The sequence below is a fragment of the Paralichthys olivaceus genome, chromosome 1, assembly GCF_024713975.1.
Source record: "Paralichthys olivaceus isolate ysfri-2021 chromosome 1, ASM2471397v2, whole genome shotgun sequence".
In the NCBI taxonomy this organism is placed as follows: Eukaryota; Metazoa; Chordata; class Actinopteri; order Pleuronectiformes; family Paralichthyidae; genus Paralichthys; species Paralichthys olivaceus.
Genome location: NC_091093.1, coordinates 30,886,009 through 30,902,247, shown reverse-complemented (window position 1 = coordinate 30,902,247; position 16,239 = coordinate 30,886,009). Strand labels below are relative to the sequence as shown.

Here is a 16,239-nt window from a genome sequence, read left to right as displayed (position 1 = left end):
AGCGCTGGAACTCTGACTAACACCCTGACGCGTTCTTCCCTTCACACAGCGCTCCACTGGAGTGGCTGTGGAGGACAGCCGAGGACCCCGTGGGACCGCCTTTCATAAACGCCAGCCTGAAAATTGCTCTTCTGCAGCTCGGGCCTAGGTTATAAGTCAATCATGGCAGCGAAGAAGCTCTTAGCGCCGCTGGGTTTTTTCTTTCCCGTGGAATGGATGAGCTGCTGAAACATTCACACTTCAACCATTACAAACACAAACATGCAGCCTACACACGCACACGCACATACATGTATGTGACTCCAGCTCATATGATATTCACACACAAACACACACAATGTGTTTCTTGTGCAATTCTGCTTTAGCTCTTCTATGTGAAAGGCTTGAACTTTATATTGTGACGTGAAAACCTTCTGACTGCAGTTCTGTTTGGATTGATTTAAAGTCGCAGCTCAAGTTGTTTCTCAGCGTTCGTCAAATGAAACACGTTCGTCTTCTTGCAGACGATCGACTGTTTTACCTTCGAGAGCAAGAAGCTCAACGACCAAACGGACGCTGCTGACGTTTGATGCTCAGTTCTCGTGTGAGCATAGTTGGAAAGAAACGGATCTAACATTGTCCAGAAAGACATTTGCAATCCCTGGTTACAACTGACGTTGACCATTTTGCACTGTTGCCATGGCAACAAATGGGACGGAGAAAGCGCACAGTGCTACACTAAATGTTTTCCCTGCGTCGGAAGCTGCAATCGATCTGCTGTTAGCACCTACAAGCAAACAGGAGGGTAGATTAGTGTGTGTGTGTGTGTGTGTGTGTGTGTGTGTGTGTGTTGTCTACCTGAAATGGACTCTGGCTGTTGTAGTTCTTCACTTCTTTGTCGGCTCCACGAACCAACAGCACTCTGGCACAGTTATCCTGAGGAGAAAGAAAACCCGGTTAATAAGAGCGAGAGCAGGTTTTTAAAGCAAACACTGAAATCTTTTCACTTTCCTACTTTGTTCAGGAGAAAAGAGGAGGATTAGCTTCCAGTGACGTGAGCAGAGTTTCCCCAAAAGAAGAGGAAGAGGAGCAGGAAGTGATGAGTGAGGCTGAATGTCTGCACATCGCAGCGCTGACACAGGAATGTGAAGAAAAGACAGAACATGTAGAACCTGTGTGAGGGACGGAGCCTTGCTGGATGTTAGAGTGGATCTACTGCTGCACTCAGAGAACGAGGGAGTGAGAGCGATAGACAGAGAGAGAGAGAGAGAGAGAGAGAGAAGGAGAGAGCTGAGGGGTTTGAATCTGCTGCACAAATCGCCCACAAAGTGCTCAACCACGCATGTACCGAGCACACACACATGAATATAAAGACTGTTTTTAGATCCACAATAAGCTGTTGAGAGTTGAAAAAAAAAAAAAAATGCTCCGAGTCTCAAACAGATTCTGAAACAGGAGCGTGATGTGAACAGAGCTGTTAGAATCACACACATCTCCGAGCTGACATGTCTTACATCTTATTTTAAGACTTGTGACGCTTCTCCATCTGGAGGGAAGCAATCCCAACACATGTTATATATAAATATATATATATATATATATATATATATATATATATATATACTGCATATATATAGGCTGCATGTATGATGAGGCTATGAATATAGAGGAGTGTGATATCATGTACTTCAGAAGATAATAACAAGTAGAGACTGGAGAGACGATGAGGAGGAGAAACCAGGATGAAGAAGCTCGGACGTCGTGGAAACGTCTCACGTATTTTATTTTGTGACGGCAGATCGCTCGGTAGAGAACATCGAAACGACCCAAGTGGAAATATTTATCGGAAGTTTAAAAATAAGCAGAAAATGAGCAGAATAATAAAAGTAAAACATATTTTTAATGAGTTTTAACAGGTTTTATGGATGTTGAATTTTTTTTTTAATAGTTTCTATCACGTCGTCTTTCTTATTTTATTCTCGTGAGTTCAGGGACGGCCCCCAGCTGAAATCTGATTGGCCCTGATTGGCCCTTTTTTAATAAAATAAACAATATTCACATTCAAATTGAATTTGATCATTTGTTGAGAATTTTAATTTCTAAGTTAAAGACTAATTCTAATTCAGAATATTTTCCCTGATGAGTTTCTTTATTTTCCAGCTGTGGAGCAGGAAACCATGTCACGGACGTTGGACGTGAAACTGTCCCCTCTGTGTGACTTGTGGCCCCTGACTGATCAGATCACATCTTGGCATTGTTCAGATGAGAGATAAACAAATACAGTTTATTTTCTTTATAGCTGTTTTACTCTGATTCTCAGTTTAACCTTCACCTCTAGTGGGCGACGGTGAGCTCACAGCTGGTTCACAACAGGAGAATCTCACATGAATTCATTCGATGAATCTCGAACCAGACGCTGCTTCCACCTCCTCCGTCACGTTCTCTAATATTCTCTGTGACCAGTGAACGAAGGATGTTGTTGTGATTTCATAAAGGTGAAACACACAAAGTTCACCTGCTTCAGAAGCAGAATTCTCTTTCTTGAGCGGAACTAACGGTTATAATGAGTCAATGGTCTCAGATGAGCGACTGCACAAACAAAGGTCAGAGGTCGCTGCTGACGGGTTGAATAAGAGTCATTGAGACGGTTTCGATTCTTCTCTGCACGTTCAGTTGACGGACAAACGGCTTTAACACTTTATTTGTTTGTTTGATGAGCGAAGTCATCACATGTCGACTGAGGAGCAGAGTTTATCTTCTCGTGGTGAGTGGTTGAGTTTTTCTTCCCTGTGGTCGTTTGTCTTCACAAACCAGAGCAGCTTCAGGCCACATACAGTACTCCTCCCACCGTTCTTAAGATATCGTGTTCACGAGGCAAAAACCTTATTTGTGACCTTGACCTTTGACCTTCAGTTACCAGAACTAATCAGTTATTCTGAGAGTCAACAATCTGACCTGGAGTCAGATTCATATTCCTGACGCACAGTAGAGCAGTGGAATGAAACCCAGGTCACGCCTGCTCTCAGGCAGCCATCTTATCTTCATCACTGCTTCAGGTTTCCAGCTTCAAATCAAGAGTCTGTGTTTTTTATTAATCCCATGAAAATAACATTGAATCTGTGTAACCGAGCCTGATTCTTCATTTCTGTTTATCTGGATCAGCAACAACAGATTCTATCACTCGGCTGTTTGAACTCGTTAGAAAGATGCGTCGTGAGTCTTTGGATCAAACTCTTCTTCTTCTTCTTCTTCTAATTTAACATCATATTTCTAAACAGACTTCTGACTTGACGTTGTCTCTTCCCTCAGAAGTGACTCAGTAAAATACTCCGGCCGCACCTTCGCTCTGCAGGCTGCTGTTTCTGCTGCGGACTCGTTCACTTCCTGTTGTTTGAACACACCCTGCAGGGTCTTTGTTCCGTCTCCCAGGGGACGGAACTGTTTGCAGTTCTCTTCTCATGTTATTTATCCTGCTCATCTATTTGAGGCGACTGCAGAAGAAGATTCCCCCAGAGAACAACCACAGAGCCTCAGTCTGACGCTAATCATCATAAACGGTTAAACGAGCCGGCGACGGAGCCTCAGGTACAAACTGAGACTGATGTGGAAGGTAAGATATTATTATCATCATCAATACTAATGAACTATTCAACTAGAGTAAATGATTCTTTAAGTTGTTTCCATGAAGTGAAATAATTTATATATCATCATCAGCATCATCATTTTAACTTTATTTATTTTCTCATCAGAGTTCAGTTGTTTTAGTTTTTCATCATGCGACAGGACGACGCTGCACATTTCTCCTGACACGTATCGCTGCTACAACCATCTGGAAATATTACCAGGTCATCCAAAACTGGTGTGTGCCGTCATTCACTCACACAGACACACACAAACCAACACACACACCAACACACACGTCACTCACCTGGTTGTACAGGGCACAGATGTGTAGAGCTGTGTTTCCAGAGGCGTTCTGGGCGCTCATGTCCGCTCCATAAAACAACAGATGCTCCAGATGCTGCACGTGGCCATGACGACAAGCCTGCACGCACGCACACACACACACACACACACACACACACACACACATCAATTCACTGTCAAGTACAAGGCTTTGATAGTAAGGAGACAGTAGTTGCAGTTGCAGCCCTCTAACACTAGATGTCAGTGTGCTGCAGAGCAGACGAGACCACGTCAGGTGGAGAAGCAGCCGTAACCTCCGTTTGAACCCTGTCCTCCAGAGATGGAGGGAGAGATGAGTCTGTGCCGAGGGAAGATTCAAAATAATCCAATAACACGCCGGAGAGTTTAAATACGACTTAAAGAAAAACAAATGCACAGTTAGTCTGTCGGAGACGACATCAGGCGGAGTTTTAGTGTTTGACCCGAGTGTTAACGTCTGTTTGTACATCGTCAGACTGTCTCACAGTGAGTGTACGAGGAATCCTGGGTTTCACTTTTCTCCTGGAGGAAATTAAAAGAAACTGCAAACGACCAGAAATGAAGCCAAAATATCTCAGATGTGGGCGGCGACGTTTTAATTGCGTTGGTGACGTGATCTGGATCCAGAGTGTTTGTGAGGAGTCGTATCTAACAGTGACTGACGTCATCACTGGTAAACTGTTTGTCTCTCAAAAGCTCCGCGTGTGTGTGTGTGTGTGAGAGTGTGTGTGTGTGTGTGTGTGTGTGTGTGTGTGTGTGAGTGTGAGTGTGTGTGTGTGAGTGTGTGTGTGTGTGAGTGTGTGTGAGTGTGTGTGTGTGTGTGTGTGTGTGTCACTGCTGCAGGGCGGCTCTCTGTAAACGACTCTCTCTCCCTCAGCAGGTAACATCTGCAGCAGCAGCCGGTGACGACTTTTTTTCTCAACACAATCTGTTCCAGCAGTGAAATCAAACAGCGCCTCTCTGAATGCAGCGGCCGGTGTTTACCTGGTGAACCTCGTGCCAGCCGTTCTCGTCCTGGCAGCAGACGGAGGCCTGGTGGCTCAGCAGGAGCTCGCAGCAGCCCGGGTCCCCCCCCACCACCGCGCTGTGGTACAGAGGAGTCAGACCACGGCTGTCCTTGTAGTCCGGAGACGCCCCGAGCTCCAGCAGCGTCTGAGGAGGGAGAGAGTGTGTGTGTGTGTGTGTGTGTGTGTGTGTGTGAGTGTGTGTGTGTGTGTGACAATTATCATCATTAAAATGTTTATTACACAAATAATAAAAAAGCTTTATTATGTCACAAAACACAAGCGACAAGTGATTAAAATTTAAAAACTATGAAAGTTCAAAACACAAACACTGACATTTCAAATCTGTGTCATTAAAGTGATTGAATCTCAGCTGCTGTTAAACGTCTGCACTCAAACCTGACGCTGCTTATTTCCGCATAAACAACATCAGGCAGATGTGGAACGCGTCAGTTCACGGTGACGTGAAGAATCAGCAGCGTGCAGGAGGCGGAGCGCGAGAGACGAGGTTCTGTTACCATGAGCGTGACCTGGTTCTTGGACCGAGCAGCTTTGTGGAGGGAGGTCATGCCGTCTTTGGCCCTGAAGTCCAGGTGAGCTCCTCCGTTCTTCAGCACCTTGATCAGCTCCACCACTCCGTCCAGGTGAGCGGCGAAGGTCAGCGGACTCTCTGCAAAGAGAACGACGACACGAGTTTGAACCCCGAGCAGCAGGTTTATCTTTCTGATCATCTGGTTTGAGTTATTGTCAGCAGGAGGGAACAGCGTTACGCAGGATGTGACGCCGCGCTTTGTTTTATTTTCTTATTTGTTTTATTTTTCAGGAAAAGTCTGTTTCCTTTTTTTTATTTCTGTTTTGTTTCTGCTTTCATCGAAACAGCATCTTGTTAATAACTCCAGCTCCCAAGTGTCGAGGATTTCATGACTCATCATCTGCAAGAAAACATTCATGTCTTTTCTGGAAACTCAAATAATTTATCAGAGAGAAATATAATATAATGATAATGTTTGCTAATGGACTGAAACATATACGAGGTAAATAAAACGGGGCCAAGCGCAGAACCCTGAGGAACCCCATGATTAACTTTGTGCCCACAGATGATTCATTGTTATTTTGTACAAATTGGAATTGATTTGATGAATACGATTCAAACGAGCTTAGGAAGGTTCCCTCGACACAAACGAACTGTTCCAGTCAGGATGTGAATATCGATGGAATCAAACTCTGCACTCAGATGTAAAAAGACGAGGACAGAGACGTAACGAGGCCGGTGAGCTGTGACGATGTATAAACTGAAAGTCACTCGGCTGATCAGAGTCTCAACAGAGAAACGCAGCTCATCATGACCGACTTGTTTTTGCTTTCATTTCCCGTCTCTTGCTCCAAATGCTCCATGATGTATGAGAACCATTTTCAGTGACTTGGCTCATCGTCGTACAGTGAGTCTCCGAACGTGGCTCCCAGCTGCCTCCTGTGCTTCACTTCAAAATAAAATAAAAGTCTATTTTGGGCTCGTTTCCTGCAGTTGGCTCACATTTCACTTTCTCTGCTCACAGACTGCACCTCAGCTGACTCCAGGCCGCCGAATCATTTCAGTGTATTCGCTGCAGCTCGGTGGTGGATGTGTTTACGTTTGAGTGACACTGTGCTCACCTGCAGAGAGAGAGAGAGGCTGAAGAAGAGTGAGACAACTTCCATATGCTCCCATCAGCCTCGGCTCCTCTACGACCCAAAAAAATGAGCAGCAGGAAGAAAAGAAGAGTTTTTGTTTTATATTGCTGAGCTGTGCTTCAACAGCACAAATCAATAGAAGGTAAGAGCTGAGTAAACGTCTGAATCTGCAGGGACGCATCCGCCCACCTCAGCAATAAGACGTCCATTTAACAGCAGCTCTCAGAGCCCATTAAGACGACCTCCGTTCTCTGCTTTATAATCCTCTCTCCACTGTAGACCTTTTACGTCCATTCTGTGTATTCTGGCCAATCTCCGTCCACTCCACACCGGCTGTTGATAAGAGCAAGTGCACCGTGGAGACACTCTTCATTAAATGGTCATAAATAAACAGAATTGTCGCGTTAATACTCAGGTGAAGTCAACAGCACTTAAACCAGCTCCGGTTATTAAATGGTTGTAATGAGATTTGAATTCAGGCGGTTTCAGACGAGAGTCCAGAGATTGTCCATGAGGGAAATCCTTCTGTCGGTGGTCCTCTTCAGAGACGACCGATCCTTCTGCTGTTTGAAAGAAGCAGTTTTGTGGGTTCCATGTGTCGGTGCAGCTGAACCGTGACACAGATGACCTCAGGAAACACAGCTCTGAACCCGACGTGCTGCTCATTTCAACTAAAAGCCTCTCAAAAAAAATATATATATTGCACCTTCACACACTCTGTACTGCAGGAACACAAGAATTTCCCCTCGGGGATGAATAAAGTATGTCTATCTCTCTATCTATCCATCCATCCATCCATCCATGTATGTATGTATGTATGTATGTATGTATCTCTCTCTCTCTATCTATCAAGCTGCTTTCAGACCTGACCTGGACTCTGGAGAATCTCCGGACATTCTCTGTATGTGTGAACGCCTCCAGGCTTTCCTAATAAAAACTCTGGAGAATGTCCGAATGAGCCGATGTGCACACAGCAGGAGATTCTCCGCAGGATTCACTGTGAGCGACTTTATCTGATTTCACATTTCCCTTCATTGACTCTTAATACAGGTTCGAATCCAGCTGATCCACCTCCTCCATCTTCATCCTGAATGAAACCTCTCTGATGCACCACGTGCAGCATCGCTCCCAGTGTGTTATGATCGTGTTTGTTGAGGTGATGTTCACGAGGAACGCTGGTCGCTCAGAGTCACGTTTGACTGGATGAACTTTTGTAAACACCCCAGAGAAGTGAACAAGAAACACAGGGACAGGGATTAAAAGTGTGAAAATGTATTATTCGTGTCACGCAGGAGGGTGTGGAGGTGTGTGAAGTTTCACAAGCAGCTTCTCTACTGCTTTTAAATCTGCGGAGGAGTCAGTGGCTGCAGATTCCTGTGTCAGATCATCAGATTAAGGTCGAGCGTCACATGAATTCATCAGTTTTGTGTCTTTTCTTGATTATAACATGAGTGAAATGTTTCCGGTGGACACAGAGGGAAAGTGAAACGGTTTGAATTTATATTATTATTATTATTATTTATATTTTCTAGTCAAAGCTCTTCAGTACTGTTTGTCCATTCACACAGAATGACCTCATCATCTATCACACAGCCGTCAGGAGTAATCTAAGAGTTCAGAAACTTGCCCGAGGACACTTCAGCAACGCAGAATAAGGGAGGCTGGGATTGAACTTCCGACGGTTTGGTTAAAAGGGCGTCTCGCTCTCCCTCCTGAGCCACAGTCGCCCATCAGAGTGAGGACTGTGACTGTGTCCTGGGTTTCTGGAGATTTTCCACGTGTGTGACATCTGGTTTGAAATGTTCACGTCCTCTGACGACGACAATGAACAGATCGTGTGAGTTGTGATTTATACAAATAAAAGTGAATTGACTTTGTTGCCGCTGTAACTGGACCAACCACTCGTTATAAATTAGGATTATGGTTCCAGATCTGTCTGTCATTCCTTCTTCCTTGTTTTAACTTTGTGGTTCTAAATGAAGAAACTCATTTTAAAGGTTCAGTCAATAGAAAGAAGGTAAATGCAGGTTAACAAACTCTTCATGTTCCTCTGTGGTTATTCTGCGTTACAAGAGTTTGGTGCCTCACCACCGGTGTCACTGTCGTGGTAGTTGGGATCGAAGCCTCTCTCCAACAGCTTCGACACTTTGTCCTCCTGATTGTGTTGGATCAGGTCCATGAACTTCCTCAGATTGGCCTGTACAGAGAGAGAGAGAGAGAGAGAGAGAGAGAGAGAGCATTACAGTGAGAAGAGAGAACGCTATGTGTGTGTGAGAGAGAGAAAGAACGGACCGAGGTTCAGAGCTGCAGCGAGACTGAAATAGACGATGAGAAAGAGAAAAGGTGCAGAGGGTCAAACATGAGTGAGGGTGAGAAGTGGAAACAGTGAATCTATTAAAGATGGAGGAATATAAAGGTAGAATAAAAGGAAGCAGAGGGGGTGACAGGCTTCAGAGCGGGGGGGTATCGTGCTGAGTGGAATGGCTGCTCTTTTCTCTTCTCTTCCTGTCTGACTTCTTTCCAGGCCGCATGATAAAAATAGATAAGAGAGCAGCTCCCTGAAGGAGAGGAGAAAATGAGGAGAGAAGAATGAGGAGAGAAGAATGAGGAGAGAAGACTGAGGAGGCAGACGAAGAGAAAGACAATGAGGAGAAAAGAATGAGGAGAGAAGAATGAGGAGAGAAGAATGAGGAGAGAAGACTGAGGAGGCAGACGAAGAGAAAGACAATGAGGGGCAATAAAAGAAAAGGTTGGAAAGATAAGGCACAACAGGAAATGGGGGGGGGAGGGGGGGGTTAAAGGAGACATGATGGTTTTCACTGTTTCTTTCCTCTTGTGTGTTGTTACATTGTGATGTCATACGTGATCACGACGCCCCGCATTTGCATCATCACGCCAGGACGAAAACTGTAGAGGACGCAAGATTCCAAAGAGCTTAGCGTCTTTAAATCAAGATGAAAGACTTTGGAGGCAGGGACAGCAGCTGAGGCTCCTTTGATTGGTCACTTTGAAACTTCCAGTCCCAGAATCGTTGATAAAATGTTGTTTACACGTCGACCACGATCCAGGGTCAGACCACAAGTGTGTGTGCGTGTGTGTGTGTGTGTGTGTGTGTGTGTGTGTGTGTGTGTGTGCCTGTGTGTGTGTGTGTGTGTGTGTGTGTGTGTGTGTGTGTATGTGTTTGGTTTTTGGGCTCTTTGCTATTTGGTTTTTCCTCAGACACCTCAAAATTAACTCTTACTAAATGAAGCAATATATATGGATGAGATATTTTTTAATATTTGTGAACATCAAATATATATACTTATACATATATATATATATATATATACATGAAATCACATATACATTTTCAATTCCTCCTCTCAGACATGTTTTCATGCAGGAGGAGCACAGGTCAACAACTATCAGGTGTGAATCAGTTGTTCGGTGCAGTGTCTTTTTGCGTCTTCCTCCTCCTCAGTCCCAGACACCGTCTGATTGCTTTCCAAAATGAACACTTCTTCTTTTTGGGCGTCTCCTCAGACACTCTCAGTCTCCACAGGTTCTGGAGCAGGGAGAGCTTCAGAGAGGGACTCCTCCTGCTTCTCCTGCTGTTCCTCCCCCTCTTTCTCCTCTTGCTTCTCCTCCTCCTTTTCCTCCTGCCACTCCTGATGCTTGACATCCTCTCTCTCCTTCAGTGAGAGTTGAGAAGTCAGCTGCCATATTTCTTCATCCCCGTCGCAGTTGTTTTCTTGCCGGGGTTGCAGTTTGGCCAACTTTGCATTGGCCTCATCTAGCGCCTCGCAAAGTGTGAGTGTCCACTGTCGTTGTTGGCGACCGCGGGCCCTCTCCTTGTCCAACAGATGTTCAAGATATTTGACATCTCGTTGAAATAACCGGCAATCCGCGCAGTCGTAGTGAACTTTGATATGTTTGGTGGTTCCTCCGTGGTTGGCCATGACAATCAGTTTGATTCAGGAACAATCTTCGCTGTTTGTTGCTGGTTGAAGTCTTTTCCTACTCACAATGGTGAGCCACACGTTGACCAGTAGGAAATGATGTGAGTAAGAAGCTGCAGTCTCATGTGTATGTCATGTTCAACATTAAGGCCTTTTAAGCAGAGCCATCAAAGCCACCAGAGCCATCAGAGCCATCAAAACCATCAAAGACATATGTGTTGTGTGTAGGTGAGTTTAGGTGCTTGTGTGTGTGTGTGTGTGTGTGTGTGTGTGTGTGTGTGTGTGTGTGTGTGTGTGTGTGTGTGTGTGTGTGTGTGTGTGTGTGTGTGTGTGTTTGTGTGTGTGTGTATGTGTTTGGTTTTTGGGCTCTTTGCTATTTGGTTTTTCCTCAGACACCTCAAAATTAACTGTTACTAAATGAAGCTATATATATGGATGAGATAATTTTTAATATTTGTGAACATCAAATATATATACTTATACATATATATATATATATATATATATATATATATATATATATATATATATACATAAAATCACATATACATTTTCAATTCCTCCTCTCAGACATGTTTTCATGCAGGAGGAGCACAGGTCAACACCTATCAGGTGTGAATCAGTTGTTCGGTGCAGTGTCTTTTTGCTTCTTCCTCCTCCTCAGTCCCAGACACCGTCTGATTGCTTTCCAAAATGAACACTTCTTCTTTTTGGGCGTCTCCTCAGACACTCTCAGTCTCCACAGGTTCTGGAGCAGGGAGAGCTTCAGAGAGGGACTCCTCCTGCTGTTCCTCCCCCTCTTTCTCCTCTTGCTTCTCCTCCTCCTTTTCCTCCTGCCACTCCTGATGCTTGACATCCTCTCTCTCCTTCTGTGAGAGTTGAGAAGTCAGCTGCCATATTTCTTCATCCCCGTCGCAGTTGTTTTCTTGGCGGGGTTGCAGTTTGGCCAACTTTGCATTGGCCTCATCTAGCGACTCGCAAAGTGTGAGTGTCCACTGTCGTTGTTGGCGACCGCGGGCCCTCTCCTTGTCCAACAGATGTTCAAGATATTTGATATCTCGTTGAAATAACCGGCAATCCGCGCAGTCGTAGTGAACTTTGACATGTTTGGTGGTTCCTCCGTGGTTGGCCATGACAATCAGTTTGATTCAGGAACAATCTTCGCTGTTTGTTGCTGGTTGAAGTCTTTTCCTACTCACAATGGTGAGCCACACGTTGACCAGTAGGAAATGATGTGAGTAAGAAGCTGCAGTCTCATGTATATGTCATGTTCGACATTAAGGCCTTTTAAGCAAAGCCATCAAAGCCACCAGAGCCTTCAGAGCCATCAAAACCATCAAAGACATATGTGTTGTGTGTAGGTGAGTTTAGGTGCTTGTGTGTGTGTGTGTGTGTGTGTGTGTATGTGTGTGTGTATGTGTGTGTGTGTGTGTGTGTGTGTGTGTGTGTGTGTGTGCAGGCCTGATGAATCAGAGTCTGGAGGCTGCTGGTTGATTGGCTGCCTCAGTCTGAGCTTCATCCAATCACAGAGCACCAGTGTGCGGCAAAAACTGGATCAGACCCGAAATAGTTTGGAGAATAAACGACTCCACACTGGAAATAAATGTCAGCTGGTGAAGAAGAGCCATATCTTCTGTTTGCATGTTTATCTCCCCCTTTCTTTCCTGTATTACAGAATCAGGAGCAGCCGTCAGACAGTTTCCTGGTGTGCCGGTGAAAAAGAGCTGCCAGAGACTCTTAAGCTTTGGCTGCACTTCAGGATTCCGGTCGCGATGGGACAACAGCTCGGCACAAACCTTCCACTGCGACGAGTCGAGGATGACAGTCTGTGATTTACCGTCAGGGGCGAGACGGAGGGTGGGTGGAGCAGCCAGTTGTAGAGCTGCTGATTATCTTCACCCCCCGCACCCCCCCTTCCACCAAACTTCCATCGTCACACATTTCAAGCTGCCAAGAACCAACTCGTCCAAACAGAGGAGGGAAGCTGCTCAATGGATGATGCAAAGTTGTTCATGTTTTCTTTTTGAATACTTCACGTTGGCAGCACCTTTGGCGTGAGGCCGTCATCGCTCGGTGTCAGACTGAAGTGGGCGTTGTACCGTGACATCTTGTGAATCTCTTCGTCGGCTCTTTGCTGCTCGTTTGTTTCACACCGACAACGTTTCCCAACATTTCAACAACAGAGTGGAGGAGACGTGTGAGCGGAGCTGACCGGTAACAACTAGTGACTCAGCTTTGATCCACTCAGTGTCGGCTCGTTCTCTCCGGGATGAAAATCTAACAATGTGTTTCATCTTCTCAGGGCGACAGATCAAGGCTACACCAGGTTCAGTGTGTAAGATTTAGTGACATCTAGTGGTGAAGCGTCATGTTGCGGCTACTGTTAAAAACATGGCTGCCTCCATTAAGAGGACCTGCTCCTGATATAAAAATAAAGTATTTAAATATAAAGTTTGTAAAAATAATTTATTTGTAGAATTTAGATAAAACAGCTGTGTGACTTTCAACAGTGAATTACACATCCCACCTGTAGGGGGAGCCTGCACTGTGTCACTCTAACATCCGTTCACTCTGTTAATATTCAGGACACTGTGCATTGAGCCGTTAGCTAATCAAGTTGATTAACACATTTGCATAATATCGTATTGTTTTCAGTCGCTGACACTCGTGTTACTGTGATTAATCATTTATTGTCTCAGTCGGGATTCACTTTGCTTTTAGAACCTAAAGCACCAGCTGAGAGAAGCTCTGTGTTTACATCCCCACCTTGGTGTGAAGTTTGGCGATTTGTTTCTCGTCCACGTTTGGCTGCCGGTAAATTCTGCTCTTGTAGCGGAACTGTTGAGAGAAAGACAATTATATTAAAGACAAAAAGGAAATAACGCAACAACTCGTCCTGTAAAGCTTCCATTAAGTCTCAGTTCCAATAACAGTCGGGGTTAGAGACCTGATAACCTTTACCTCAGCTGTTTACTCTACACCTGGAGAGAAGATTGTTCCTGTGGAAACTAGATCAACGGAGACGCTTCTTCTTTATTAACAGCACAGTTCATTATTTCATGGGATCTGTACTGACACAACTGAAATGAGAATCATGTCTCTGTCTCTTTTGTTTTCAAGCAAAGGGATCAAATATTCTCCATAGGGTCATTTCCAGGCTGATTATTCAGTTAGAATGATTAGTTAGAATATTTATGTAAATATTTAATTACAGACTCCCCGAAATGTTTCCCTCTGCAAAGTTTATACAGAGTTTTTCAAACATGGAAAGTTCCTCACCAGACTGCTTTATATCATAATATCGGTGAATGTTTAACGTATGAAATAAAGAAATAATGTGAGATATATTTTCCATATCCACCTGCTCACATCTCCCAGTAAAATAAAGAACAACAAAAGCTAATTTAAATAATTTAAATAAGGATCTAACTGGTCGACAGTTTACCTCCAGAGCCGGGACGCCCTTGCTGATTGGCTGAGGATACTCTCGCAGGATTCGCTCTTCGTCCAGGAACTTGCCGTCCCTCCCGTTGCTCGCTGGCTGGAAGAGCCCGTAGTTGAGGACGTCCTTCAGGCTCTGGTTGAGCGTGCACAGGATCCGCTGCTTGGCGACCCAGACGGTCGCATCCGGGTTGAACCGCATGCATTTCTGTGGGAGGAGGATGGAGGGGAGATCAGATTGATCGTTAGATAATTAGACAGTGTTGAGTGTTAGCGATTATTATTGATTCACAAAAATGAATCAATAATAATAAAAAACATTTAATCTCATCTCTGAAATAAAAACTAGAATCAGTCCTTTGGATATTTGCACAAATGTTGGAGCAAATCCCCTGAACGTGTTCCTGAGAACATCACGTCGTGTTCACAACAACAGGACGGACAGACGGACGACTGCAACTAAAACACATAATGCCTGAGGCCGCTGGGTGTCTCCGTCACGGAGGGACAACAGAAACATGATCAACATGAGACATTTCACTTCAAACTTTTGACGGACAGATGCAAAGAGGTTGAGACTCAAAACAGATGAGAGGATTAGAGGCACAGAACAATGGCGTCCAGTCAGAATCACTGTGACACATCAAAACATGAGCTTTAATGACACAGACGCTGTCCTGTCGAGACAAATGAGCCAGAGGACCTCCATTGTTTTATTGTTGCAGTGTGACATGCTAAATATGGCCGCATCCCTCGCTGTGGCTGTAATTGACACGACCCCTCACTCCCCTGTTCCAGTGAAAATACCAAGAAAAACAATGCAAGATTTCCGGGCGCTGTCAGAGAGGATTATGGGCGCTGTGCCGTGGCATTCGGCAAGAGTCTGCGAGTGTTTACTGTGTGAAGTGCTGCTCAGCCGGCGATAGCAGAGCTGTGTCTGCGATAAAGGCTGAAGGGATGAGCAGTCTGTGAACTCTGCCGAACCATAATCCTCTCGCCTGGCGAGCTGTGGGCGAGGAGGAGGAGAGGATGGAGGGATGAAGGGCGAAGGTGTACAGAAACAGATGTGTGGCGTCTGGCGGCGGCTGCTCGGACTGATACGGCCTCCTCTCATTCTGCTGCTTTATTACGCCGGCACATTTCCATCAGCTCCTGTTAGAGCTGCCTCCTCACCCCAACACACAAAGTCTCCAGAGAACTGAGAGTAACTGACCATGATGGAGTTTCAGAGGCTGATACCGACGCTAACAACACAGACGCAGGTTTGTTCTCTTCCATTCAAACTTAAGAAGTGATCACGTCGTCAGTGAGGTCTGTTATGGTGACGCCACAATTAAAAGCTCTCGAGTTAGAGTGAAGCTGATTGGTTGAGTTGACCTGATTCTAAAGCATCCGAGTATCTCGACGCTCTTTAAAAACAGTTTCCTGGAATAGGAAGGTTTGATTTCTCGGTGTGAAGGAGCCGGTCTCCTTCACAATCAGCTCCTGCACTGAGACGCAGCCGCTGAACGAGCGTAACTTCAGAATCTCATGTCACAGTTTACATCAGAGCTGTGTGTGCTCGAGTCGTTCGTCTGACTCAGTCATGTGATCGAGTGGCACAGCCGAGCGCTCGGCGGTCGAAGTGAAATCAGGAGCATTAGTGCATACATGTGAGAGAGATTAGTGCACACGTGAACATACAACACACAAAGACACACATGCGTGCACACACTCAATGGATCCATCAAGCCAATAACTTCAAAGGGTCATGAGGTCATCTCGGGGTCAACACTCTGAGGACACACACACACACACACACACACACACACACACACACACACACACACACTTTGATGGAGGGTTTTAACTTCTTGAAGTAAAACTGAATGAACAAAGATCACGTGTTTTTCTATGTTTCACATCAAACTATCCTCATGACTTTTCATCCTGAGACATTTGTTGTCTTTCAGTCTTCGGTGTCCGTGGTGTCCGTATGTCTGTGGTGTCCGTGGTGTCTGTGGTGTCTCAAACTCATTCCTCATGAATCCTGCGGAGGATCTCCTGCTGTTTCCTCTCATTCACACATTATCCAGAGTGTTTACCAGGAGCCTCTCAGTCAGACTCTCAAACCATCAAATGAAATCAGACTTTATTTGTTTTTCCTCTTTCAAGTTGGAATAAAAGCTGCTGATGTGGAAACGTATGAAACCTCCACCACAGCTCCACAAACCAGACGTGTGATTGTCCCTGTGTTTCCCTCTTCAGGGTGGAATCTC

The 16,239-nt window shown here is 45.1% G+C and overlaps 1 protein-coding gene and 1 long non-coding RNA gene across 8 annotated transcripts in view; one reads left to right on the top strand and one right to left on the bottom strand.

Annotated features, from left to right (window-relative positions):
- LOC109641673 (SH3 and multiple ankyrin repeat domains protein 2-like) overlaps positions 1-16,239 on the bottom strand; it is a 118,863-nt gene that overhangs the window by 67,780 nt on the left and 34,844 nt on the right. For all 6 annotated transcript variants that reach the window (XM_069527651.1, XM_069527660.1, XM_069527662.1 and 3 more), the window contains 7 exons: positions 13,986-14,189; positions 13,307-13,378; positions 8,688-8,796; positions 5,447-5,598; positions 4,909-5,076; positions 3,908-4,024; positions 838-915 (listed from right to left, as the gene is read on the bottom strand). In XM_069527651.1, coding sequence (XP_069383752.1) covers positions 838-915; positions 3,908-4,024; positions 4,909-5,076; positions 5,447-5,598; positions 8,688-8,796; positions 13,307-13,378; positions 13,986-14,189 — 900 coding nt within the window. The remainder of the gene's footprint in view (positions 1-837; positions 916-3,907; positions 4,025-4,908; positions 5,077-5,446; positions 5,599-8,687; positions 8,797-13,306; positions 13,379-13,985; positions 14,190-16,239) is intronic.
- On the top strand, positions 9,465-12,991 carry LOC138410703 (uncharacterized). 2 transcript variants are annotated; one of them, XR_011243351.1, is made up of 2 exons: positions 9,465-10,768; positions 12,216-12,991. It is a non-coding gene; the product is annotated as an uncharacterized lncRNA (long non-coding RNA). The 2 variants fall into 2 exon arrangements; XR_011243352.1 differs by lacking the exon at positions 9,465-10,768 and adding an exon at positions 10,775-11,901.